At 39.2% G+C, this 26,635-nt stretch overlaps 2 protein-coding genes across 2 annotated transcripts in view; both read left to right on the top strand.

The window, feature by feature from the left end:
• Positions 1-1,780: 1,780 nt before the first annotated feature.
• LOC127369534 (NACHT, LRR and PYD domains-containing protein 5-like) overlaps positions 1,781-26,635 on the top strand; it is a 203,834-nt gene continuing 178,979 nt past the window's right edge. Inside the window, exons 1-2 of the mRNA XM_051411007.1 lie at positions 1,781-1,975; positions 16,968-17,117. Of these exons, the coding sequence (XP_051266967.1) occupies positions 16,987-17,117 (131 nt within the window). The 5' untranslated portion in view covers positions 1,781-1,975; positions 16,968-16,986. The remainder of the gene's footprint in view (positions 1,976-16,967; positions 17,118-26,635) is intronic.
• Positions 7,656-10,820, top strand: LOC127369537 (ribonuclease inhibitor-like; the record flags this gene model as incomplete). Its single annotated transcript, XM_051411009.1, has 4 exons — positions 7,656-7,832; positions 9,014-9,187; positions 10,074-10,247; positions 10,458-10,820. Coding segments are annotated over 4 exons (535 nt in total), but the record flags the coding sequence as incomplete, so codon positions are not given.

The raw sequence follows: 26,635 nt of genomic DNA, 5'->3' as shown, positions 1-26,635 counted from the left end.
CGACCACCGAGGCGCCAAAAAGGGCCAAAGCCGACTCTTTTTCCTAAGGAGGCTGAGGTTCTTTAACATCTGCCGGACGATGCTGAGGATGTTCTATGAGTCTGTTGTGGCCAGTGCGATCTTCTTCGCTGTCACATGCTGGGGCAGTGGGCTGAAGGTTGCAGACACCAACAGACTGAACAAACTGATCAGGAGGGCCGGTGATGTTGTGGGGGAGGAACTGGACACCCTGACGGCCGTGGCAGAGAGAAGGATGCTGTCCAGGCTTCAGTCCATCTTGAACAATGTCTCACACCCTCTCTACGACACACTGGCCTCAGCAGAGGAGCACCTTCAGCAGAAGACTCCTCTCACCCAGATGCACCACAGAGCGCCACAGGAAATCATTCCTGTCTGTGGTCATCAAACTCTATAATGCCTCCCTCAGAGAGTCAGACACCCCCTCTCTGTAATCTGACCTCAAACACGGACAACCATTTCTGCACGTTTTGCACTTTTTCAAAACTGTACATTTTACCTTGTGTATATAGATATATTTATATATATATGTATATATGTTCTTAATATAGGATATGTTGTATGTATATATTGTATGTAGATTTGGAGTTGCAACGAAAGTCATTTCCCCCTGGAATCAATAAAGTATTTCTGATTCTGATTCATCAGTAAAAATCAGTTTAGATGTGGTTGGCTTTTTGTAAAATGGTAACATGTATGTATGGTGATTTTAGCAAAAAAACATTTAAATAAATATATCAAATATTTCCATTATTTAAACCATTTTAAGTAATAGAAACGCATTAAAACATTTCCATCATGTTTAAGTAATAATTAATGCAGTAGAGGGTTAATACAACAGTTTTAATGTCAGGTCTAAGTGGGGGATTTTTTAATATCATCAACATTAATATCAAGTTCAGCTGTGAAACAGGAAGCTTTGACATTTTATTATCTCCTCATATTTCCCCTGAAGGAGTTTTTAAAGATGTCAAACTAATTGCTAATGCTTGTGTCTGATCTTAACTAGCAGTTGTTGCTGTTAGCCGGCATTAAGCCAGCTAAGGTAACTGTCTTTACCATGAACTTAATTAATTATACACTGGACAACCATGGTTTTCACTTAAATTCCTGCTTTGTTATTATTTTACATTGTGGCTGTGATATTGTCAGCATCTGGAGAACTAACGTTTGGTTATATATTTCTTCTTACCTGCTTCAGTATAATGAAGCATATACAAAGTGAAAGTGTTTTACAGAGGTTGATTAAACTTTATTTTAGAGGTTGAGTTAGTGGTGCTGTTAGATTGTAATGTGTTGTATAACTTTATATATACGTATATTCATTGTGAATGAGTCTTACAGTTTTTTTTACTATTAAAACATATCAAACTACTTATTTTAATTACATCTGTCAAACCCAGGAGACGTTCATCATGTTAAACAGCTGATCTGTGTGAGCACCACACACACACACGCACACACGCACACACACACACACACACACACACACACACACACACACACACACGCACACACACACACACACACACACAGCACACACACACACACACACACACACACACACACACACACACACACACACAAACACAGATAAACTCACCTGAGTTCCTGTAAATAGAGAGGGGAGGAGCTGACCAGGTAGCTTACATAACACCAGGGAGGAAACCCTGAAAGTGAAAGTGTTCAGCTGGTTCAGTCTCCATTTTGAGTCGACAGAGCAGAAGGAGGGAAACTGAAGGCTGAGGCAGGGTGAGTGTTAATACAACATTATTATTATTTTACTGTCAAAGTCTCTGAGTCAGTTTTCTTCCTGTGGACTGTAGAGGACAGAAATGTTAGAATGAACTCAACAGTTTGATTCATCTGTGGATACAAAGTTGTGATTGACTGAATAATACAGATTAAAGCTACTGTAACCCAAGAAAACAAGTACAGGGTTAAAGAAAGTGACCAGGTGGAGTTCTATATTATACTGTATACTCTATATACTATACAGAGTACTGTGTGTGTGTGTGTGTGTGTGTGTGTGTGTGTGTGTGTGTGTGTGTGTGTGTGTGTGTTACTTCTTTTTCTCTCAATCTTGTGTGTGCCTCTTTATCAAACCTTTTTTCTTGAGTCTTCTGTTTTGAGTCAGTATTATTATTTTATCTCTCAGACTGACTGAAGTGCAGAAGATGAGTGTTTGTGTGGAGGAAGAGGAGGACAGAGCAGAGTCTTCAGCGTCCTGCTGTCTGTCTATGAAGAGTGATCGTTCCAATAATCCTCCTCTGAACTTCAGTAATGAACCTGGACCCTCAGACACAAAGTAAGAGAACTGACACTAACTCATTAATTTCACTTATATTCAGTTACCTGTATGTTCTCTGTTGATTTAATGTTTGCATATTACATTTTCTACCAAACTGTATTTGTTAACAAAAACTTTTTGTGACACTAAAAAAGAGAAATAGTATCTGTAGCTGTCAGTCAATCTAATGTAAGAGGACTAATACAAACTTTTACCTCCTACTTATCAACAGTAGCAGCAGTTTGTTTATTTACAGCTTCCTAAATGGGAAAGATTAAAGGACAAAGGATTCATGTGAATAAAACCATCTTGTTGTTTGTAGAGTTCAGTACAACAGACAGAGAGCAGAGTCTCCAGTGTCCAGCTGTCTGTCTATGAAGAGTGAGCGGTCCAAAGTTTGGGATCCAGACTTCAGTAATGAACCTGGACCCTCAGACACAAAGTAAGAAACAGTTTTTACTGTAAACTGACCTGATGGAAGATGATTCATTGAGCATGAAGACCAAATAGATTTATTTTCATGATGCAGAACTATTAGTGCAGACACTGTTTCAAACTAAAATGTATCTTATTTTATTTATTTAACAAAACACTTGAGAACCTCCATTTCAGAGTTTATATTTCATATATGATATAATAATATTCATATATTTTTGCTCTGATGTTGACGTAGCTGTAAATATTTGTAACTATTATCTAAAAGAATCTGTTACTAATGTGTAATTAAATATATTGTTTCTAAAGATGAAGAAACAAACATCCATTTATTTATGTAAAAGTTATCTGCAGATTTAAAAACAGGGACAGAAAATGTCAAATGTAGATTTGGAGACTTCTTTTTAAGAATATTTGAACTGGATATATTCCTTCATTTGATAGTTGACAATATAGAGTGACAAGAAACATAAAAGAAATTTAAAAACAAACAAAGAAACAGTTTGTAGTTGAACCTGTGACATCACTGTTACGTGCTATGTGTCTTACAGTAAACTGCTGATCTAAGAGCACTTCTAACCTCAGTTTAAACTAACACAAGCTAATCTGCCCAAAGTGACTGTAGAACAGTGAAGGACATGATCAGCTCTCTTTAATGGAAGGCTTTTATTGTGAAGCAGCTGCAGGAAGTGTTGAGTTTGTATTTATAACAAACTACTGGCAGATCAATAAATGTTTAATAAGACAGACAGATAGGAAAAGCACTCAGTGTTTATGAAAGCAGGAGAGTTGAAATAAAAGGAATCATTTTCATTACAGACTGAATGCTGAATTCAAACAGAAAAGTTAACAACACTTTTAATGTTCTCTGTGACCATCTGAGCTTCCAGACAGTGTCGGACAAATCTCAGTATTTTTCATCAACAATCAACAAATCATTTTAGTAATAAAGAAATGTCTTCACAGAGAGAGGAAGAGGAGTCATGTTTCTGTGGAGGAGCAGCTGTCCTGCTGTGTTTTGTGTCAGGACGTCCTGAAGGATCCAGTCTCTACCAGCTGTGGACACTGGTTCTGCAGACAGTGCATCACCTCATACTGGGACCAGTCTGCTTCATCAGGAGACTCCTCCTGTCCCCAGTGTGGAAAAAGATCCAGAACAAGAGCTGGACTGCAGACAGCCAGTCAGACCAACACTATACAAAGTAAGACTGTACATCTTAAAAATGAAATCTGCTACATTTCATTACATTAAGTTTATTTAGAGACTTACAATACGTTCATTCAACCATGTGGATACAACAAAATAATTGATCGGTTGCTGGACCCCCTCGTAGAGACTCAACTTAAATCTGACTCGATCATGGCACATGCAGGCAGACAGGAGTGAGTTGCATTAGAAGAGCTGCTGAGGCTCAGCCTGTCAATTAAACACTTACACTGACACACAGTCAGAGGCTGACAGAAAAAAGCATTTCTGATGTTTCTCCAAAATTGGATTTTAGAAGCTTAACATCTCTATTTATTCTTATATTAATCGTTTTATCTCTAATGATAATAATCAGCAGATTGTTTTTATTTATTTCTTTATTTGTTGGTTTATTCAGCAGGGACAGAGCACATTGATAAAACATTAGTGTCAAATGTGAGTTGGCCAAAAAATTTTCATTTGTAGTCCTTAGACAATTTTAAATGTAAAAGTTATTCAAAGTCAGATAATTTATAAACATGCAGAACAATCATGAAAAACAAAATAAAATATTAATGTTTCTAGAAGCATCATTCTGGACACCCTCAGGTACTATTAAAAACATACAACACAGAGGCTCATAATGCAAGAGCACATTTAAGAACAATAAAATGTTGGGTGTTGGTAGTAAAATGGACTAAATAAGACAACATTGTTGGACACAAACTGATAAAGACAACACAGACGTAAAAACAATGCACAGTATAAATCAATCAGACACAAAAACAAACCCACAATGAAAGAGATGCATTCAGAAAACATCAGAACAGACTGTTAGTTTTTCTTTGTTTTGTCTTTTTTTCTCTTTTTTAGTGAGTGGTGGTCTGCAGGAGGTTTTAGATGAACATAAGATCGGTCTGAAGATGAGATGTAAACATGTGACTGAAGGAACTGATGAAACAGGAAGTGGAACCCTCCTCATCAAGATCTACACTGAGCTCTACATCACAGAGGGACAGAGTGAAGAGGTTAATACCCAACATGAGGTGAGGCAGCTGGAGACAGCTTCCAAGATGGAGACCCTCCATGACACTCCAATCAAGTGCCACGAGATTTTTAAAGCCTTACCTGACCAACAGAGACACATCAGAGTGGTTCTGACGAACGGCGTCGCTGGCGTTGGAAAAACCTTCTCAGTGCAGAAGTTCACTCTGGACTGGGCAGAGGGTTTGGAGAACCAAGATGTCAGTCTGGTGATTCTGCTTTCGTTCAGGGAGCTGAACCTGATCAAAGATGAGCAGTACAGTCTTCTCACACTGCTCCATGTTTTCCATCCAACATTACAGAAGGTCACAGCAGAGCAGCTCGCTGTCTGTAAACTTTTGTTCATCTTTGACGGCCTGGATGAAAGCAGACTTTCACTGGATTTCCACAACAATGAGGTTGTGTCTGACGTCACACAGAAGTCTTCAGTCAACGTGCTGTTGACAGACCTCATCAAGGGGAATCTGCTTCCCTCTGCTCTCGTCTGGATAACTTCCAGACCTGCAGCAGCCAATCAGATCCCTCCTGAATGTGTCGACAGGGTAACAGAAGTACGAGGCTTCACTGACGCCCAGAAGGAGGAGTACTTCAGGAGGAGAGTCAGTGATGAAGATCTGTCCAACAGAATCATCTCACACATCAAGACCTCCAGGAGCCTCCACATCATGTGTCTAATCCCAGTCTTCTGCTGGATCACTGCTACGGTTCTGGACCACATGTTGACTACAGACCAGAGAGGAGAGCTGCCCAAGACCCTGACTGACATGTACTCACACTTCCTGCTGGTTCAGACACAGAGGAAGAAGCAGAAGTATGATGAGGGACATAAGAAGAGCCCACAGGAGCTGATGGAGGCTGACAGGGAAGTTCTTCTGAAGCTGGGGAGGCTGGCGTTTGAACAGCAGGAGAAAGGAAACATCATGTTCTACCAAGAAGACCTGGAGCAGTGTGGTCTTGATGTCACAGAGGCCTCGGTGTACTCAGGAGTTTGTACAGAGATCTTCAAAAGAGAGAGTGTGATCTTCCAGAAAACAGTCTACTGCTTTGTTCATCTGAGCATTCAGGAGTTTCTGGCTGCAGTCTACATGTTCCACTGTTACACCAACAGGAACACCAAAGTACTGGAGGACCTCCTGGGAAAAAAACATGTTAATTCAACCCTGGATGTCTACCTGAGGAAAGCCATGGAGAAATCCCTCAAAAGTAAAAATGGCCACCTGGACCTGTTTGTTCGCTTCCTTCATGGCCTCTCTCTGGAGTCCAATCAGAGACTCTTAGGAGGCCTGCTGGGTCAGACAGACAACAGTCCAGAAATTATCCAGAGAGCCATCAACAACCTGAAGGAAATGAACAGTGCTAATATCTCTCCTGACAGAAGCATCAACATCTTCCACTGTCTGATGGAGATGAATGACCACTCAGTCCATCAGGAGATCCAAGAGTTCCTAAAGTCAGAGAACAGATCAGAGAAGAAACTGTCTTTGATCCACTGCTCAGCTCTGGCCTACATGCTGCAGATGTCAGAGGAGGTTCTGGATGAGTTGGATCAGTGAAGGGACGACTGAGACTGATTCCAGCTGTGAGGAACTGCAGAAAGGCTGTGTGAGTCCAGATGTGATTAACATTATAAATCAATGTAAAGTTGAAGTCATCAGTATTAGAGTTAAGATTATATTGTTTAGTTCTTAACAAAGAACGTCTTTTCACATGTTTTTTCATTCTAAATAATTTTGATTTATAAACCAGTTTACAGACGAGTCCATTCAAATACCACCAGAGAGAGAGAGAGGGAAAAGGAGAGAGCTTCTTTACTAATGAAGGTTCATTTAGTGTAGCAGAGTCTTTCCAGTGAGCCATGATGCACAGTAGCAGCACCCTGACTGTGTTTGACCTGAATGTAACAGAACCTTAATTAGTGTCATTGGTAACACCTGTGTTTACCCTCCTGTTTCATATCAAAATGGCTCACGTGGAAAAGGTATATTATACTATTACTGCGATAGGAGTCATTAGATTAATTTAATGGGAGGTGAAAAGCAGCTGGAGCAACTTAATGAGATTCATCTGGAGCTGCATTAGTGAGATTTTCACAGTACAATAACCATCTCATAAAATATCACAGTTTAAAGGTATACAGTATTACACAGTTATCAATGATCAGTTACAGTAATAAAAACAGAAGAATTAGTTGTTTTTGTTTGTTAGTTTTTTTGTTTTAACGCTTTATTATAATTTCACAAAATGTAATGTACTATATATTTTTAGTAACACGAATACAACAGAATACAATACCGTAGATAAACAAATGAACATAGTATGATTTCATACCACAGTATAACATGGTATTGGTATACAGCTGCAACCCTAGATGAATAAAAGATGCACAAAATTCACACAAGAAGCACATGACTTAGGTAAATACATATGAGTGCAGTTATAACCTATAGTGATTATACAGCTCATTGAACATCATGTTAAAATAAAGTTTAACAAACACAAATCACAGCACTTGTGGACAGGAGGAGCTCAAGTTTCAAACCACAGACCTTGTGATCAATGACTGACCAGCTGAGCTACAGCCGCTCATGTTAATGTGCTTTGTGATGCAAAATACACAAAAGTCTATTTTCATAATAAAATGTCAGATTTTATTATACTTAAATTTATATTCTGTCATCACAGACTTGCCTTATGTGGACTCTCAGAGACTCACTGTGAAGTTGTGGCTTCAGCATTTAAGTCCAACCCCTCCCATCTGAGAGATCTGGACCTGAGTTACAATGACAAGCTGCAGGATTCAGGAGTGAAGCTGTTGTGTGCTGGACTGGAGAGTAAAAACTGTAGACTGGAGACTCTGAGGTCAGTTCATGTATTTTGCTCTTGTACAGTGTATATCTGATCTATCTAATTTATCTTTGTCTGCCCCAGATCCCCAGTAAAAACACTGCACACACACACACACACACACACACACACACACACACAGACACAGAGCGACAGAGACACAGAGGAGAGAGTTGATGTAAAAGGTTGTAAAATATGTAAAAGATTATAATTCAAGTTGAATACAAATGTAATAGTTCACAGTCTGGTGACTTTGACCCACACTGAGCAAAGCATAATAAAATATGACCAAGACCTCAATTTAAAATGAAGAACATATTCTGAGTTACAGAGAAATTTGGACACTATTAACACTTAACACAGTTTTGTGTTTTGTTATTCAAACATAGACCAAATTTCTTAAGTGTTATTAAAGGAGAATGACTATTGTGGTGGTACAACAACCTTATAAGGCCCATACTGAGCTTCATGGACAACAACTTCCTTACTAACTATCATTAAGCAGTAATTAGGAAGTTATTGAGGAAAGAGTCTCAGTTCATGGCTTAGTAGTGTTAGAATATAGTCATGCAGTATAAGGCATTAAAACATGCTTAATAATTTCTAATAAAGAGTTAATATGCTACTAATATGCATGCACAAACACACTCAAAACACACACACAAGCAGCAAGCATATTTCTGAATGCAGGTGTTTGAAGTATTGTGTGTGACTTTGTGTTCTGACTCAACCAGTAAGCAGGAGCATAAATAATACACTGTATTTGTACAGGAAGGTACTTGGTTACATTTAAGATTAAGAGAGAATATGCAGCTCTCTTTGCTCAGTGCACATTTGATCCAGTTATAAAGAAGATTGAGGATGAAGCTCACAGTCAGTGTGTGTTGATGGAGATGACAGTGGTGATGAGGATAGTCTAAATGTGTGAGATACATCAGAACTGCTGGTTTAAAGAGGTTTGTTTTTACTTAAATTATTATTTCTGTCATAAATTCTTATTTATTTGATATTGGCCTTTTTGGAATTCTATAGAAAACATTTGTCTTAATATAATTCATAAAAGGACACATGGTTGTTATGAATCAGAAGAAACAGAAGAAAATGGAAGTAACAACACATCTGATTTCATCATTATTACAGACCTGACTGACAGCACGTTATTGATCTCTGTTGACATGAATGTATTCTTTATTCAGATTAATTTACTGCAGTTTGTCAGAGATCAGCTGTGATTATCTGGTCTCAGCTCTGAAGTCCAACCCCTCCCTTCTGAGAGATCTGAACCTAGATAAAAACAATCTGCAGGATTCAGGAGTGAAGCTGCTGTGTGGTTTTCTGGAGAGTCCACACTGTAGACTGGAGACTCTGAGGTCAGTTCACTGACTCTCTGTTACTGTTGTAGATCTGATATGTTTAATTAACAACTGAACCTAATTTATGTTCATACATAACTTACATCCATAAAGTTATACATTTGCTTTTGTTCATATTTTCATGTTTGTTGAACTAAATTTAGTCTGCAGTCACAAAGACTTGTGTTTGTTAAAGAAACTGTAGAAAATGTCCACTGTTAGTTGTTAAAGTAAATGAATGTTTATAATTGTTGGTAAATGGTCACATCTGGATACAGAAGATCCTCTGAACTAATATTTGTTTTAAACTGATCAAGTTTACTGAAGGAGAAATATTTCTTTGGTTTCTGTTGATTTCAATGTGTTTTCATAAATAATGTCTGGTCATTGATATTGATCCTTCAGACACACACACACACACACACACACACACACACACACACACACACACACACACACACACACTCAAAGCAATTTCCAAATGCAGTTGTTTGAAGGATCAATATAGTATTGATCCTCTAATTACAGACCTGACTGAGATCAGCAGCATGTTATTGATCAGTGCTTGTTCTTTTTTTACATTATAATACAAAATTATCAATATAATAAATAAATAAATAATCTATTTCAACTATCAGACAATAACAAATATATTCAGTATTTGCTGTTTCCAACATTGTTATGAAGCTATATGATGTTTATACTGACTGAATAGTTTAAACTGAAGATGCTTTGATTTTATGACTCCACTATTCCTAAAATAATGATTGTAGATGTCTTTTGTTCACATTTTCTAAACTTGTACATTCTAAACCTTCTTCAGCTCTGAACAGATTATTAAACACTGAATGATTTCAAACAGGAACATTGTCTTCTAAATTTACATGTTTTATTCTTTATTCAGATTGAGGGGCTGCAGTTTGTCAGAGATCAGCTGTGATTATCTGGTCTCAGCTCTGAAGTCCAACCCCTCCCATCTGAGATATCTGGACCTGAGGTACAACAATCTGCAGGATTCAGGAGTGAAGCTGCTGTCTGATCTTGTGGAGAGTCCACACTGTAGACTGAAGACTCTGAGGTCAGTAGAGGGTTGGAGTCAGTCCATGCTGGTTTCAGCAGTATTGTACTAAACACAGTTAGTATCAAAGCAAAGATCCAGTATTTGCTGCTTTCCTCAGTGAAGCTGTGAGAGGAGGATGGTGACAGACTTCAGAGTTGGACAGAAAGACAGACAGAGACTGTAAACACTGATTTATGACTTCTGTTGTCTGTCTTCTTCTCTCATCAGATGGAAGTGATCTCAGTCAGAGTGTGAGTGGTGAGGAAGGAGGTTGTGTTGGAGGATCAGCTGTGTCCTGATGATCCAGAGAGGTTGAAGCAGCAGCATCAGCTCTGACTGGGCCATGTTACTGGGAGGTAGAGTGGAGAGGAGAGCTTCATCCAGCAGTGACTGACAGAGGAATCACAACCAGTGGAGATGACTCTCAGTGCTGCAGTCTGAACTGCTCTGAGATCAGCTCCACTGTCAGACACAATGTCAAGTCCACCATCATCCCTGTGTGTTCCTCTGGATGTGACAGAGTATCATCAGTGTATCTGGACTGCTCTGCTGCTGCTCTGTCCTTCTACACAGTCTCTGCAGACACACTGAGACTCCTCCACTCCTTCTGCTCCACACTCAACCACCTCCTCCACCTGGAACCTCCACCTGGATTTTATTCCTTCATTCATTCACATATTCTGAACCCAAACTGCATCTACACATTCATTCTGTTTATGACAACAGATCTGTAGATGAACAAACGTGGACTGATGGAGAATTGCAGTTAATTTACACATTATATTTCTAATTCATTTGGAATTTGCCTGCTTAAAGTTTCCTCTATGAAGTTCTGGTTATTACCACCAATTCCAGACTTTTCTCACAGTATAACTGATAATTGTTTGTAACACACAGAAACTAGAAGATAAAACCTGTCGAAGGTTTTTATTTTAATTGAAGCTTCACTGATGTCTCCAAACTGAAACAAGATTCTGACTCCAAAGTTAAGAATTATTGTTATTAGTGCAAAATTATATATTTATTATCTTTTAAAAGAGTCTATATTTCTAGTTTATCCCAACAGATTGGTCACACATTGAACAACAGAACATTTTAATAACTTCTGTAATATTTTTTTTCTTTTGACATGAAATGAATCAGTAAAACATAAGATAAACTTTTCCCGATTTCACACACACACTCTGACTGAACCGACACAATGAGTGAACAGTAACTATCACAGTTCAGGTTTTTATCTCTCCATCTCATCCATTCGACCTTTAACTTCCTGCCGTCTTTGGAATCGTGTTACTGCCAACATCGTATTGGAGTGCGTCCAGCTAGTCAGGATCCTGTGAGCTAGTTTCACCTGCAGCTCGTAGAGATGCTTCACATCTAAAACTACCAGGAGAAAACCAAAGCACCACATGTTGTATAGCTGTACTCTATAAGAATCTATCTTTACGCAGTCATCAAGTACGTGTGTGATGTATATTCACTGGAATCATACATATATGTGTCATCATTATAGTGATAACTTCCATTAACCAAAAAATAAATTTTATACTTTTTTATTCATTTAAAGTCTTGTTAGTCAAAGTCTGTTGAACGATGGAGAACTGCTGTTATTTTTCACATTATTCTGTATCATGGAGGTTGATGTCAGAAGTCTCATTCTCATCAGTATTGGATTATATTTCTGTTTACTTGTTCTTTTTTATTCTGTATGTTTATGTTCTTATTTCATATGAATCCATCATATTCTGTAACAGGTTGCATTATTTACAGAAAGCAGTGTGTTTACAGTGTGTTTACTGATGAGCTGAATGCAACAACACTAATGAAAGTGTAAGAATGGGGATAAACTTTCATCACTTTCTGTCTTTAAAATGGTCGTAATTAGTGTTTATGTGGACCTGCCCAGGGACTGCAGATGGAAATTAATTAGTAGCCAAATCTGGTAAAATGCATCTCTGCTCCTTGTATGAGATTAATGTGTTTTTGTTTATGGTCCCTGATAAATAAATATAATTAACTAAACTAATAAATGAGAAATAAGTTGAGTCCCCATCTGCATAAAACTGTCAGTGAAATGTTTTTTTCTTCTGTAATGAGCAAAAGATATTAAACAACGTTGTTATGTGTCATTCCACATGTGTTTATTGATTGAGTTAATTAAGAAAATGCTCAGTTTCTTATTTGTGAAATATTGTGTTTTACTTGTTTGGGCCTCAAACTGTTTTGGTATTTAGATAAAAGACGTAGGTTCAGAGGAGAACTGCTAACGACTCACACACATCTGATATTTGACAAAGAGCCCCGACTAGATGATGTATTTTTATAAGACAAGAATGTTGGAAACTACTGGTTGAATTAGTAACAGTGGATTTTATAAGATAGCTGCTGCTGTCAGATGAATGTAAAGAATACAGTAGTTCCCTGTGAAATGTAGTGGAGCAGAGTGCATGTTTTGTATGTAAAATATCTGCTAATAACTCGTCGTCTAACAGCTGTCAGGTAAATGTCCTGCAGTAAAAAGTCCAGGACTTCAGTGTAGTGCAGTAAATGTATAAAGTAGAATGACATTTAAATATTAAAGTACAAATACCTCAAACTGTACTCAAGTACAGGCCTTGAGTGAATGTACTCAGTTACTTTCCACCACTGACTGTAACTGTAACTGTAACCATCACTTCTGTAGTTACAAATACTACAACTATCATTACTATTACTATCATTACTTTTACTGTTACTACTATTACTATTACTCGTCCAAACTGAACCATCTGCTGACTAAGTAAATCTAGATGTGAAAAGTAACTAAGTACATTCAAGTACTGCATTAAGTACATTGTGGAGGTACTTGTACTCCACTACATTGGAAGTATTGGACGTTTTACTGCACTACATGTACCTGACAGCTGTCATCCTACTAGTTACTCTGCAGGTTCACATTTTACAAACAACACATGGGATCAACAAATAAAACATGATGCATTTTTACAGATTACACGACACAAGAACATGTGAAGTATTTAAATGATCTCCACCCGCCTGAATCACTTACAGCATTAAACTGCTGCTTACATCTGCACAGTGACTACTTTTAATACTTATAAATACTTCTGTACTTTTACTGAAGGAACATTTATATGCAGATAAACATTAGGAAAGAGGCTCCACAATAAGTACACAGAAGATATCAACTACCACTGCCACTGCTACTACTTTTGGACCACTAATAAACACACAAACATTTCCACTTTCACCCTCAATAGTACTTTATGTGTCAGTGAATAAACAGTGATTGTGGTTGTAATGTATCCTTTTGGCCAGCAGGTGGTGGTGTTGTTTACTGAATGACATTTAAACTGAGCTTCAGGAGCTTCCTTCTTCCTTCTTTGTCGGTACTAATCATGTATTTATATGTCTGTGTGCTGGTGTGACTGGTTTCATTTCATCCCTGAGCTTTATCTCTGTGATTTTCTTTTTAGAGTGAGATTATGTTTCTGTATACTTGATGTTTTTTATATTTGTATAATCTGCTAATATTCTGTATCAGATTGTAGAAACCTCACACATCCTGATACTAAGAACTAACTTGTACTTGTCATGTGATGTAACTTCTATACAGACTGATATATTTCATGCACATTGCTGTAAATGAAGCCTCTTTGTTGAATTTCTTCTGTGGATTTCAAGAGTTTTCCTGTCTCATCTGCATTCAGACAGCACACAGCCAGGGGGCGGACCTAGAGGGGTGGCCGGGGTAGCACTAGAGTACCTGTGAGTTTCCTGTAAGACACTCACCAAAACAAAAAAATAAAGATCTTGAGTCAAGCAATTAGTCCTTAAAGGTTTTGTTGTTTTTGATCTTGCAGCAAGAGGAACAGTTCTGTGATGTAAAAGAAAATGCTCGGAGTGGGGCAGTCCCACACTGGGTTTTATACATCTTTAGAAGCATTAGAAGCATTCCTCCCTTACATTTGTTATCACCTAACAGTCACAGTGAAATGTATCAGCTAACAGCCCCTCTCTGAACTGTGAGAACGAAGGTCAGGCCTTTCAATAAGTCACCTGTTGCTGCGTATGCAGAAACACATTTATTGCTTTATTACTTTCTGGTCAGGACAAATGTTCCATTACAGTACTTTATTACTTTATTAACTCTTAGTTGTGAATGGTAATGTTGCAGTCAGAAACACAGGCGGACGCTGAGATGTAGTTCACTTGAAGCTGCTTTATTTTATGGATGTTAACACAGTCAAATAATCAGATATACACTCAGGTCTGCCTACACATATTTTCTAACAGCTATTAAAAAGTCTGTCACAATCTGACGTTTTAGAACAAGAGCAGTTCCTCTGCCGTTAACTTTGGTTTCCTCGCATGCGCCGCCTGGTATTACTAACGGCTGAATGTTAGACCCATAAAGAGAGTAAATAACTGTGTATGTTACACTTCATTATAGCAATTAACTTAATGAAGAGAAGATGAGCGAACACTAAACTTTGTCAAGGCGAGGACCGAGTGTGGTCCAAACGTTGGTAATAAAATCAGTGGAGTTCAGTGTGCGGCCATCTTCTCTTGATTGTAGCTCCACCAGCTGCCCAGTAATGTTGAGGTTTGATTGAACAACAGTGTGAAAGGCTGCCTGCACACACATATTTACTGTTCTATCACAGAAATGGTTTATTAGTACACATGAACAGTATTTCCTGCAGCCTACTTTGTTATAGCTGGTCTTCTTGTGGTGTGTTCAGGTGTTGTGGTAACTTTGTGAGTATTAGTCCATAATTTAATATAATGGATACAGCTATCTGATTTGGGAACAGACAGAAGCTGAATTTAAAGTTAATGATAATTATTAATTCACAGTATTGCATGTTCACCTGTGTTAAAACAACAGAAATGGATTTAATGATCTGTTATGGCCACATTGTGGATTAAATGATAGTCTTAGGTTCAATGGAAAAAGAGATGTGAATAATTTATGTCAATTTGAGTACATTCTTTTTTATTATGCAATATGTGTTCTCTCTGTCACAGGGCTCGGTCCACATAATACTAACGTCAACTTACTTTCATCTGCTTATTTTACATTGACTTCAGGTCATGGTCAGTTGTTATCACATGTCCCATAAATGTTCAGTTGGGCGTATGTATGATTAGCAAGGCCTTTACCGTTTGAACCACTAATGTATCACACTGTGTGGACATGTATTTGGAAAAATCTCTGAAGATTATGAAATGAAACTTATTACAATTTATGGATTTCTAATGTCACCTTTAGATATTTCTTTTCAATGCTTTATTAAAGGTCCAGTGTGTAACCTTTAGGAGGCTCTGTTGGCAGAAATGGAAAATATTCATAGGTATGTTTTAGTTAGTGTATGATCACCTGAATATAACAATCATGTTTTCATTACCTTTAACTTTAACCTGTGGCGTAGTCTCTCTCCCTCACACTTGGAAAGGGAGGGGGAAGCCAGTGAGTTGCAGTCTGAAACTACACTGCTGGATGCCACTAAATCCTTCACATTGGACCTTTAATGTACCACAATAAGGTCATGTTTTTGAGTTATTGTCTGCAATTAAATTGGCATGTATTTTGGCCAATCTTTAAAGTCTCTATGCTACCCTCTTGTCACGGCATGGATATTTTTATATAGATCAGCCCCCGAGTATCATCCCCCACAAATGGGGAAATGTTAAAAAAAAACATTTAGTTCATTTAGTTTAAATTTTTTAGTTTAATTATATTATTTAAACAACATTTAAGTACCAACATTTTGATCAAAACTCAATTTCATTGTCTTTACAAGCTGAGAGAGACGCTCATGTTGAACAAGTTGATCTGTGTAAACTCACCTGAGTCTCACCAGACTCCACAACGCCACAGCTCCCAGTTCCTCCAACCCCAGCAGATAAAGACTGGTTTAGAACTCCTACCTACAACGTACAAACCTTTTGCACTATTTATATTTAATTTCCACTTTAGTAGTTTAGTAATTTTAGTTTAGTTTTAGTTTTTTAGTTTTAGTCAAGTTTTAATTTTCTGCTCATATTTTGGACTCCATGTCCTACTTGAACAACAAATAGTGTATATACTTTAATTTAGAGTTTTTATATCTTCTAATATTAATAATATTAGCAATTTTTTTACTGTGATATTCTTTGTTTTCTGTTTTTGCGCTGCTTTGCCCTATTGCTGCTGTGTCAACCTGAATTTCTCCTTAGGGGGATAAATAAAGGAATTATCTTATGTTCCTCTACATAGAGAGGGGAGGAGCTGACCAGGTAGCTCACATAACACCAGGTGAAAGTGAAAGTGTTCAGTTGGTTCAGTCTCCATTTTGAGTCGACAGAGCAGAAGGAGGGAAACTGAAGGCTGAGGCAGGGTGAGTGTTAATACAACATTATTATTATTTTACTGTCAAAGTTTCTGAGTCAGTTTTCTTCCTGTGGACTGTAGAGGACAGAAATGTTAGAATGAACTCAACAGTTTGATTCATCTGTGGATACAAAGTTGTGATTGACTGAATAATACAGATTAAAGCTACTGTAACCCAAGAAAACAAGTACAGGGTTAAAGAAAAGTGACCAGGTGGAGCTCTATATTATACTGTATACTCTATATACTATACAGAGTGTGTGTGTGTGTGTGTGTGTGTGTGTGTGTGTGTGTTTGTGTGTACGTGTGTGTTTCCTTATTATTGTGCTCTGAGCTCAGTCTGTTAATGTTTTACTTTTTAGACTGACTGAAGTGCAGAAGATGAGTGTTTGTGTGGAGGAAGAGGAGGACAGAGCGGAGTCTCCAGTGTCCAGCTGTCTGTCTATGAAGAGTGATCTGTCCATACATGATCCTCCAGACTTCAGTAATGAACCTGGACCCTCAGACACAAAGTAAGAAACTGTTTTTACTGTAAACTGACCTGATGGAAGATGATTCATTGAGCATGAAGACAAAATAGATTTATTTTCATGATGCAGAACTATTAGTGCAGACACTGTTTCAAACTAAAATGTATCTTATTTTATTTCTTTAACAAAACACTTGAGAACTTCTGTTTCAGAATTTATATTTCATATATAATATAATAATATTCATATATTTTTGCTCTGATGTTGAAGTCACTGTAAATATTTGTAACTATTATCTGAAAGAATCTGTTTCTAATGTGTAATTAAATATATTGTTTCTAAAGATGAAGAAACAAACATCCATTTATTTATGTAAAAGTTATCTGCAGATTTAAAAACAGGGACAGAAAATGTCAAATGTAGATTTGGAGAGTTCTTTTTATAGTTGACAATATAGAGTGACAGGAAACATAAAAGGAATGAAAAACAAACAAATAAACAGTTTGTAGTTGAACCTGTGACACCACTGTTTCGTGCTATGTGTCTTACAGTAAACTGCTGGTCTATCATAATTATTTAGAGCACTTCTAACCTCAGTTTAAACTAACACAAGCTAATCTGCCCAAAGTGACTGTAGAACAGTGAAGGACATAATCAGCTCTCTTTAATGGAAGGCTTTTATTGTGAAGCAGCTGCAGGAAGTGTCGAGTTTGTATTAATAACAAACTACAGGCAGATCAATAAATGTTTAATAAGACAGACAGATAGGAAAAGCACTCAGTGTTTATGAAAGCAGGAGAGTTGAAATAAAAGGAATCATTTTCATTACAGACTGAATGCTGAATTCAAACAGAAAAGTTAACAACACTTTTAATGTTCTCTGTGACCATCTGAGCTTCCAGACAGTGTTGGACAAATCTCAGTATTCATCAACAATCAACAAATCATTTTAGTAATAAAGAAATGTCTTCACAGAGAGAGGAAGAGGAGTCATGTTTCTGTGGAGGAGCAGCTGTCCTGCTGTGTTTTGTGTCAGGACGTCCTGAAGGATCCAGTCTCTACCAGCTGTGGACACTGCATCACCTCATACTGGGACCAGTCTGCTTCATCAGGAGACTCCTCCTGTCCCCAGTGTGGAGAAAGATCCAGAACAAGAGCTGGACTGCAGACAGACAGTCAGACCAGCACTGTACAAAGTAAGACTGTACATCTTAAAAATCTAATCTGCTACATTTCATTAAATTAAGTTTATTTAGAGACTAACAATAAGTTCATTCAACCATGTGGATACAACACAAAAACTGCATGTATCATGTAACTTCATCAACTTCATCAAATAAGCTGAACATCTTCAACTGCTACTTGTCCTGGATGTAGGATGAGTCTGAACCATTGGCAGCACAGTAGGCATGAACCAGTGACTAGAAAATAGATTGGATCAGCCACCAGTAGCCAGTGCAGGGTGTGGAGGAGCAGTGTAGTGTGGGAGAGCTTCAGTAGGTTGAAGACCAGCTGAGCTGCTGCATTCTGGATGAGCTGCAGAGGTCAGATGGCACATGCAGGCAGACAGGAGTGAGTTGCAGTAGTTTAGGCACAAGATGACAAAATCCTTCAGCATATTGTGCTAACTTACATGTGGCACAGAGGTTTTTGTGACATGAGTGAAAATCTGGTTCCCGGCATCACAGCTTCAAAAAGACGCAGCTACATGAGTGACTGACTGACCGAGCGGTCATTAACAGGCTGACCTGAGATGGTCTCCTCCCTCAAACCAAAACCACCTCTGTGTGGAAACACTTGACGACAACTACGCTCATCAGTCAGTGCAATAAAAGTGTTGCTAGTAAAAAGCCAACACTTTATCAATGCACTGTTCAACAAGTAAAACCATGTAAACCTGTGGAGAAGTGATATCTGCTCTGTCCGCTTTCTCTCATCCACCTCCTCTATGTTTTACACAAGCACAGCGCTGAGCTCAGCTAATAGTGAATTGCTACCAAAATAAAAGCTCTGTGTTTAGTTTAGTTTGCCACGTATCTTAATATCTGGCAAATTCTTGTTTTCAACTGAGCTGCTGGCTGAGACAAACCAGGAGAGTCTCACATCAGATTCAGAATGAATGACAGATACTCTAACCTTCATTCAGTATTTTGATGTCAGGAATATTATTTCTTTTTATTGACATTTTAGATTTGTTTACAGTGAGATATTATTGAGTTCTTATAGTGACGTTGCAGTTGTAAACATTACAGTTTCTGCTCTAGAAACAACATGTAGTTTTATTTAAAATATTACATTCTTATCCAGTTCTTAATTAAGAGAAAACCAGGCTGACATAGGAACTGCATAGCCAATATGAACTCTTTAATGTTTGTTTTTATCGCAAGTCATATCGTCATCACAATATTGAACAGTGTTATTGCACATCACAGATATTCCTCATATCGTGCACTGTGTGGACTTTATAAGGTTTACTTCTGTTTATATTTGTGTATTGATCTTTTTATTGGTAATGAAAATAATCATCAGATTGTCAAATCTTCTTTGTTTTGACTCAAATCTGTTTCTCTTTTTAGTGAGTGGTGGTCTGCAGGAGGTTTTAGAAGATCATAAGATCAGTCTGAAGACGAGATGTAAACATGTGACTGAAGGAACTGATGAAACAGGAAGTGGCACCCTCCTCAACAGGATCTACACTGAGCTCTACATCACAGAGGGACAGAGTGAAGAGGTTAATACCCAACATGAGGTGAGGCAGCTGGAGACAGCTTCCAAGATGGAGACCCTCCATGACACTCCAATCAAGTGCCACGACATCTTAAAAGCCTCACCTGACCAACAGAGACACATCAGAGTGGTTCTGACGAACGGCGTCGCTGGCATTGGAAAAACCTTCTCAGTGCAGAAGTTCACTCTGGACTGGGCAGAGGGCTTGGAAAACCAAGATGTCAGTCTGGTGGTTCTGCTTTCGTTCAGGGAGCTGAACCTGATCAAAGATGAGCAGTACAGTCTTCTCACGCTGCTCCATGTTTTCCATCCAACATTACAGAAGGTCACAGCAGAGCAGCTTGCTGTCTGTAAACTTTTGTTCATCTTTGACGGCCTGGATGAAAGCAGACTTTCACTGGATTTCCACAACAATGAGGTTGTGTCTGACGTCACACAGAAGTCTTCAGTCAACGTGCTGTTGACAAACCTCATCAAGGGGAATCTGCTTCCCCCAGCTCTCGTCTGGATAACTTCCAGACCTGCAGCAGCCAATCAGATCCCTCCTAAATGTGTCGACAGGGTAACAGAAGTACGAGGCTTCACTGACGCCCAGAAGGAGGAGTACTTCAGGAGGAGAGTCAGTGATGAAGATCTGTCCAGCAGAATCATCTCACACATCAAGACCTCCAGGAGCCTCCACATTATGTGTCTAATCCCAGTCTTCTGTTGGATCTCTGCTACAGTTCTGGACCACATGTTGACTACAGACCAGAGAGGAGAGCTGCCCAAGACCCTGACTGACATGTACTCACACTTCCTGCTGGTTCAGACAAAGAGGAAGAAGCAGAAGTATGATGAGGGACATGAGAAGAGTCCACAGGAGCTGATGGAGGTTGACAGGGAAGTTCTTCTGAAGCTGGGGAGGCTGGCGTTTGAACAGCTGGAGAAAGGAAACATCATGTTTTACCAAGAAGACCTGGAGCAGTGTGGTCTTGATGTCACAGAGGCCTCGGTGTACTCAGGAGTTTGTACAGAGATCTTCAAAAGAGAGAGTGTGATCTTCCAGAAAACAGTCTACTGCTTTGTTCATCTGAGCATTCAGGAGTTTCTGGCTGCAGTCTACATGTTCCACTGTCACATCAACAGGAACATAGACGTACTGAAGGACTTCCTGGGGAGAAACTACACCAGGGACACAAAACCAAAGACTCTTTTCCAGGAGATTTTACAGTTTTTTGGAAATTATCATAGCCTTGACTGTCATGATGATCTTCATGACACATCTATGGATGCCTTCCTGAGAGATACCTTAGAGAAATCCCTCAAAAGTAAAAATGGCCACCTGGACCTGTTTGTTCGCTTCCTTCATGGCCTCTCTCTGAAGTCCAACCAGAGAGTCTTAGGAGGCCTGCTGGGTCAGTCAGACAACAGTCCAGAAATCACCCAGAGAGCCATCAACAACCTGAAGGAGATGAACAGTGATGATATCTCTCCTGACAGAAGCATCAACATCTTCCACTGTCTGATGGAGATGAACGACCACTCAGTCCATCAGGAGATCCAAGAGTTCCTGAAGTCAGAGAACAGATCAGAGAAGAAACTCTCTGAGATCCACTGCTCAGCTCTGGCCTACATGCTGCAGATGTCAGAGGAGGTTCTGGATGAGTTGAACCTGAAGAAGTACAACACATCAGACCAGGGACGACAGAGACTGATTCCAGCTGTGAGGAACTGCAGAAAGGCTCAGTAAGTCCAGATGTGATTAACATTATATATCAATGTAACGTTGAAGCCATCAGTATTAGAGTAAAGATTATATTGTTTAGTTCTTGATAAAGAACGTCTTTTCACATGTTTTTTATTTCTAAATAATATTGATTTATAAACCAGTTTACAGACGAGTCCATTCAAATACCACCAGAGAGAGAGAGGGAAAAGGAGAGAGCTTCTTTACTAATGAAGGTTCATTTAGTGTAGCAGAGCCTTTCCAGTGAGCCATGATGCACAGTAGCAGCACCCTGACTGTGTTTGACCTGAATGTAACAGAACCTTAATTAGTGTCATTGGTAACACCTATGTTTACCCTCCTGTCTCATATCAAAATGACTCCTGTGGAAAAGGTTTATTATACTATTATTGCAATAGGAGTCACTTAACTCAGCGGTCCCCAACCACCGGGCCGCGGACTAGTACCGGTCGGTGGGTCATTTGCTACCGGGCCACACAGAAAAATAAATAAATAAATATTTTATTGATGATCAGAATCTGAAAGATGTTTTATTTTGAAAAATGACCGGATTCTCCCCCAATTACATCCGTCTGTGCGTCTTGACACAGGCAGAGCCCGTCTACGGAGAGCCTGGCCACTCTCTATTAATGATGCTATCCATTTGCCTCGTGAACTCAGAGCCCGAGTTGTTCTGCCGCGAGAACGTGACGTCATTGCCTGGCTTGTACCACTTATAGCGTTCCAGTTTGTCTTTGGGCATTACGAGTCGGAAAGAAGTGCAGCAGCTGTCTTGTTATTGCTTGTGGCTCATCTAAACAAGCTCAATGTGAAATAATAACATGTTTTTCTACAGAAACACTAACATTTCAAGTAATTCCGTTATTCCAAGTCTTACATTTCAATAATATTTTGCCATTTTCGCCTATTTCAATTTCAACAAGTGCTGTGGCGTTTGTCTCGAGCCACCAGGGGCAGTGGCAGGCTAGTGCTATTGTTAGCTACGTTAGCTTTTTTAGCAAACCAGCTTGAAAACAAAACTTTACATTGTATTGCACGCACAGCAACACCGTGCAATGCATAAATTGGTGACCGGACTAAAGCAGCAACGTAAACAAGTGTGTAGGAGCATTTAAAATCGACATTAAAATGACCAACGTAGTACAAATACAAAGAAAATACATCTTAATATGGGCGCTGCTATTTTTGTTTTGCGGGTCGTACGTTCCCCCCCGTTCAGCTTGGTGTACTCTGAGGTACCCCGAGCTGGACGGCTGAAATTCCGACCAAAAGGGGGTGTGTCTCGGTGAAATGTCGCGAGATAGCTGCGAGATTTACACTTTCCAACTCGGGTTCCGAGTTCACGAGACCATTATACCGAATTTTGGTTGCAGTTCCACCAGAGTTCCACTGGGGGCGATCGCCCATGAGTGCAAAATGAATGGGAGTCTATTGAGCTAAACGGCTGAATTGGTCTCCTTAACCTGATTGTCATTGAGAAATCTCAGATTTGATTGTAGTTTTTGCAAGTTCAACATGGGTTATAGGTCGAAAGTTGAATGAACGAGTACTTATGTCCTTTCGATTTCTTACAGGACGAGTTGTTGTTGCCCATAACACGCTAGCATTCTGCTAATGAACGCTGATTGGTCAGTGAAGGACTGATTACAACCAGAGATCCCGCTTGATGGCATCGTGGCATCTGAAGCAGGATTTCGGCATGGTGTTTAAAACAGCAAAACAAAAACTCTTTATAGCACGTGTATTGACAGGGAGAGCCTAACCTGTGTCAGCTGTGTTGTCGATGCCTCGAGAGAAAAGGAAGTGCAGAGCGCAGACTCGAGGCTTGCCGTAAAGCGGTATCTCTGGCCGTACGATGTGTATGACGTCATTGACATTTTAAAAGACTTTTTAAAGCAAATAAGTGACTCTAAAAAATCTAACACCCAGCAATGTGTAATTTCTTTGCTTCCCCTTTTGAATGCAACATTCAAATTACTAGACAAAAAATTATATCCTGAGAAAAGTGGATTTTGAGGGTATAGCCCCATAGACCACCATTCATTCTGCACTCATCCTGTGAGCGCCCTCACATGGAACCAGAGTGGAACTGCAACAGTTCAGAAGCCGGAAGTTTACCAAGAGTGGAACTTCTCCCCTTATTAGACATTCTCTGACACAGGTAAAGACAGGTAAAGACGCACGTCTTGGTCATGTGATATGTTACCCCAGTTCAGCCTTCAAGCTAGCAAAAATGAGTAAAGAACAAAAGTCTTTGGAAAGGGGAAAAGGCCCAATGAGGAGACAGAAGAAGAGCCTACGACTTCCAAGAAAAAGAAAGCTGCATTTAAAATACAATATCAGGAGTCCTACTTAAAATACGGATTTATCGCCAAGCCCGCTCTGCATAATATGTGGCGACAGGCTAACAAACGAGGCAATGAAGCCAAATATGGAATTTTATTGTTGAATTTCTCCACATTGGTGCAGTAAAAATGCTTGATATTGAGTGTGTGTGTAGTCTTATATGTGTAGAAGTCAAATATACCATCCATAGCCAGGAATTATTGAGCAATGTGTTTTTACAGTACCTCAAATATAAGAAAAGATGCCACTTGGAGATACAAATATGGAACTTTTGTTTTGGCATTTCTCCACACTGGTGCAGTAAAGATAATTGATATTAAGTATGTTTTTTATTCATCATGGGCGCATGAAAAACTTCAATGTAATATATTTTATTTTAAATGTAGGTTCGATATATAGCTTACTATTTTTAATACCTTTATTTTGAAAACTGGAAGTAAATACCCTACTTGTACACTCGACATTTAGGTGCAGCTGATTTGACCACAGAGATCAGAGAGACCGCTGCCTGACCGCAGTGAAAAAAGTCACCTGAACTTAACAGTGTATTGAATGATGTCGTTAAAGTTATTAACCACATCAAAGCACATGCCCTTAACTCGACTGTTCGAGCAGCTTTGTGAGGAGATGGACGCAGAGTACAGATGCCTTCTCTTACACACAGAAGTAAGATGGCTATCTAAAGGGAGATCGTTGGCCAGAGTGTTTGACTTACGAGAGCCGCTGCAGAGATTTCTTTCAATTAGCAGGGATTTTGGAAAAGACTGAGCCTGAACCGCCATTCTCCCAGCTGGTGCACGATCACCTGTCTTTGCTTTTAAAAGAGTTCGAGCGGTACTTCCCAACAACAAAAGACCCACGAACTGCGAAAGAATGGATCCGAGATCCATTTGTGAACAAACCAGGTGAATCGAGCCTGTCTGTGCCAGAAGAAGATCAACTGCTGGAGATTGAAAATGACGGTGGCCTTAAAACTATGTTTGAGACAACAACTCTGCCGCTGTTCTGGATTAAAGTCAAAGCAGAATATCCTGAGATCGCCACAAAAGCACTGAAAACCCCGCTTCCCTTTCCAACATCCTATCTTTGTGAAGCGGGGTTTCCTGCAGTGACAGAGACCGAAACAGAATTACGGAATAGCCTGGACACAAGGAACACACTTCGGGTGTCATTGTCTCCCATTACCTCTAGATGGGACCGGCTCGTTGCGGAGAAACAAGCTCAGGGCTCCCACTAATTCAGCGTAATGGCGAGTTGTATTTTTATGCACTTTATTATTATTATTTGCTGTATTTGCTATGTTTCTTCTTCCTTATTATTTTTAGCACTTTTGATTGCGTTTTTGCCCCCCTGAACATATACGAAAAGTAAATTTTATTTGGAAAATTTGTCAGGCGTGGTGAAAATGGGGATATTCTATGCGTCGCTTTCAGGTTGGCGACTAGGTGGCGCTACTATCATAAAAAATGCGCTAATAACTTTTGCATAGTTTGTCGCACATTCAAAAACCTCATATCCACACGTTCGGTGAATAGAGCTGAATCTCCCCATATAGGCCCCGCCCACTTCCGCCTATAATTTTTCTCCGCTAGAGCGTGAAATGTCCATAAACTACTTTTCCGTGTTCCCCCCATGCGCTTTGTCCGATTCGCACAAAATTTTTCACGTAGCATCTGAGGACCCTCATAATAAAAAAGTGATTAACAAAATTTTGATATTTCAAAAAACCAGCACGTTATAAAATTAGCACTTCATGTGGATTTTTTGTCAAAAAAGGAAGTGGACAATTTCTCCACATTGGTATGTCCGATTGACACCAACCTTGAGTCCATAGTTCCACATGTCTTCCTTAAGCATCATGCACAACTTCAGGCCATCGTCACTAGGTGGCGCTCTTTAAAATGAAGAAGTTTATGTCTCTAAAACGGTATGTGTGATTAAGATGAAACTTGGTACGATGCTTCCCCATGGCTCCCTGAGGCTTGCTAAAAAATGTGTCAACAATCCGCCGCTAGGTGGCGCTCTGGTGGCATGGTAAATCACTGTGCGGAGACCGTAATAGTTATGAATATGAAATTCACAGGGCACGTGTAGTCGGCCATTTTGATTTTGATTTTCACTTTCGGCGAACTTTTTCGCATTGTATTTGAACGAACTCCTCCTAGGGAATTTATTGGATCTGCTTCAAAATTTGTGAATACAGTCAAAAAATGGTTCTGATTAAAAGTTGTGCTATTTGTGCATGTACATTGAAGGGTGTGTCCGTGGCGTGCCCTCAAAGTTGGCCATAGTGAATTCCGTGTGCACTTTCGGCGAACTTTTTCGCATTGTATTTGAACGAACTCCTCCTAGGGTATTTATCGGATATGCTTCAAAATTTGTGAGTACAGTCAAAGAATGGTGCTGATTTGACGTGTCGAATTCCACCGATTGGCCATCAAACAGATAGTACTCATCTTCAGTGTACAGTCCCACCCTGAACACATCCTCATAACTTCAGCGTACATGATCCAATCTCAATGAAACTTCATGTGGTTGATAACAGTCCCACCCTGAACACGTCTACATGACAATATTCAGACATAGTGATAGCGCCACATACTGGTAACAGGAAGTATCACGTTTTATACTTTCATGTTCTACTCCTCGCAGGATGATCAGATCCAGCTGAAATGTACTTATAAAATGCAAAACACATTGTTGATGATATGTGTTGACTGTGGTGAGGGGGCGTGTCTGTGAGGTGGCGGGAAATTTT

The sequence above is a fragment of the Dicentrarchus labrax genome, unplaced genomic scaffold (genome assembly GCF_905237075.1).
Source record: "Dicentrarchus labrax unplaced genomic scaffold, dlabrax2021, whole genome shotgun sequence".
In the NCBI taxonomy this organism is placed as follows: domain Eukaryota; kingdom Metazoa; phylum Chordata; class Actinopteri; family Moronidae; genus Dicentrarchus; species Dicentrarchus labrax.
The sequence above is the reverse complement of the archived record's forward strand: the minus strand, read 5'-3'. Positions and strand labels throughout refer to the sequence as shown.